This window comes from Benincasa hispida, chromosome 3 (genome assembly GCF_027475165.1).
Source record: "Benincasa hispida cultivar pf3 chromosome 3, pf3_genome.v1.1, whole genome shotgun sequence".
NCBI lineage: Eukaryota > Viridiplantae > Streptophyta > Magnoliopsida > Cucurbitales > Cucurbitaceae > Benincasa > Benincasa hispida.
The window spans coordinates 45,064,379-45,066,458 of NC_143480.1; the positions used below are offsets into that span (position 1 = coordinate 45,064,379).

The 2,080-nt window shown below is 39.5% G+C and overlaps 1 protein-coding gene across 1 annotated transcript; it reads left to right on the top strand.

Annotated features, from left to right (window-relative positions):
- The first annotated feature begins 224 nt into the window (after positions 1 to 224).
- On the top strand, positions 225 to 2,080 carry LOC120072535 (uncharacterized). Its single transcript, XM_090311718.1, has 5 exons — positions 225 to 622; positions 1,093 to 1,143; positions 1,301 to 1,434; positions 1,529 to 1,620; positions 1,703 to 2,080. Exons 1-5 carry the CDS (start codon positions 356 to 358, stop codon positions 1,885 to 1,887), a joined length of 729 nt encoding a protein of 242 aa, XP_090167844.1. The 5' UTR covers positions 225 to 355; the 3' UTR covers positions 1,888 to 2,080.

Genomic DNA, 2,080 nt, shown 5'->3' on the forward strand with positions numbered 1-2,080 from the left:
ATGTGAAACTTATAAAATGTTACTATTTATAGGCAATTTGGGAGGTGGATTACAATGGTGCTAATAATATGTAATATTGAGATACGTGGATAATACTTTGAAAAATGAGAACATGACACGTGGCCAATGGACATATGTTAGTATAATATTTATAATAACGAAGAGAAAGAAAAAAGCTCAAAACACTTGTAGGAAAAAAGAAAAAGAAAAAAGATATTTTATTTGTAGACAATGGGTTCTGGGCCTTGAGGATACAAGCAAACGGTGTTTTGGCAGGCCCAGAATCATCACATCCTCTCGGCAATGCCCCAACTTCCGAGCTCGGAGATTGCCTTACCTGTCAACGGCGGAAGCAATGTTCAGAGCTTTGGAACTACCGCCACCGTGCCCGGCGGCGAAGCTTAATCTCGTTCACGCGCTGCCAAGTGACGTTAAATTCTGCCGACTACCTTACAGTCTCGGCCTACCTAATCGTCGACTTTCTTTGCTTTCGATACGAGCACAATCGCTCTCAGATCCATCGACTTCCTCACGTTATACGGAAACTATCGGCCATTCCTCTCCAGCATTTCTTCAATTCTCTCAGTGCACGCTAACTCAAAGCCACATCCTTGTTCTTAATGTCGTTGCCTGCGCCGTAATCCACCTCTCTTTTAATTGCTTTCCCTGAGAATCTGATTTCGAATGGACTTTTTGGATGCGCTTAATTCACACACGTTTAGTTTCATGTGGTCATTGTTGTTGAAAGCATGAGCAATATGTCATTCCTAGTACCAAATTTTGCGATGCTTTCGCTTTTGAATGACAAAATTGAACTTGAAGATTTATATTTGCGTATTTCGGTGCTAATAGTTGGAAATATACGAGCAATTGCGTTATTTTGTTGGTAATTTGCTTTACTTGCAATGCTTGTGATATTAGGGCCTTTCAATTCGAATGAAACCGAGAAATTCTGCTAAAATCCATAGTTATTACTGACAGTAATTCGATGTTTAGACTTCTTTGTAAAGCTGTTGGAATCTTATTTGGCTTGAAGTTTTATTAGTAATTGGGAGGTGTGGCTGATAACTATGCATTCACACATCTTTGTAGACGGCTATTTCTGCAACCTGGCTCTTTTGTTCTGCGATCCCCACTCTCCTGGTTTGTATTCTTCAACTTCCATTAGGAATAATGTTTTCAATTTAACTTGATGTGTCATATGGGAATGACTATATTTCCTGTTGTCTTAGCATCTACATGCCATTCTTTCAATGCTTCGAACTGATAATGTGTTGTCCACAACGTTTTAATGTCGAAGGCATTCAAGAGAGCAGCCGAATCATTAGAGAAGCTCATGGATGTCACAAGGGAGGAACTTCCAGGCACTATGGCAGCCATTCGGTTATCTGGCATGGAAATTAGTGATTTGACCATGGAGCTCAATGATCTTGGGTATGACGACATCAGATTTGAATTCTTTGTTTAATTAGTAAGTATTGAATGTTGCAAAGAACAGGAAACAAGGCTGATTTGGTATCTTTTGCAGCCAGGATATCACACAAGGTGTGAGAAGTTCCACTAGAGCTGTTCGAGTAGCTGAAGATAGATTGCGTCGCTTGACAAACATGACTCCAACAGGTTTTCTTATGATTTCTTAACTTGTTTCTATAAAAGAGAGAGTATTGAATCTTGATCTATGAATTCGGTTTTACTTGATTAGCCTCAGTGCAGGAAATGACAGTAACCAATCTGGGAGTGGAGACAGCAGAGCCGGTTCTGGCTAAAAGGGCAAGAGACATTAAGGAGGGGATTGTGAAAGGACGTTCCATCTTCCAATTGTTTCTTTCCCTTACAAGATTCTCTCGGTTGGCTTTGAATTATTTTAGCAAACGAGGTAAGAAGTAGAGTACAAAGTTCAAGATATCAATGGGTCCGAAACTAAATCGTGATCACTGTAATTAATTTCCTTTCCTTCTGAGTTAACAAGTTTATGATTTTCCTTTAAGAATTATTCTCAAGGTTTTACCCTTGTGATGCATCGAGTGTCTTAAAATTGACTGACCATCTTCAAATTGGAGGGAAGTTGCTTTCAAGTTTC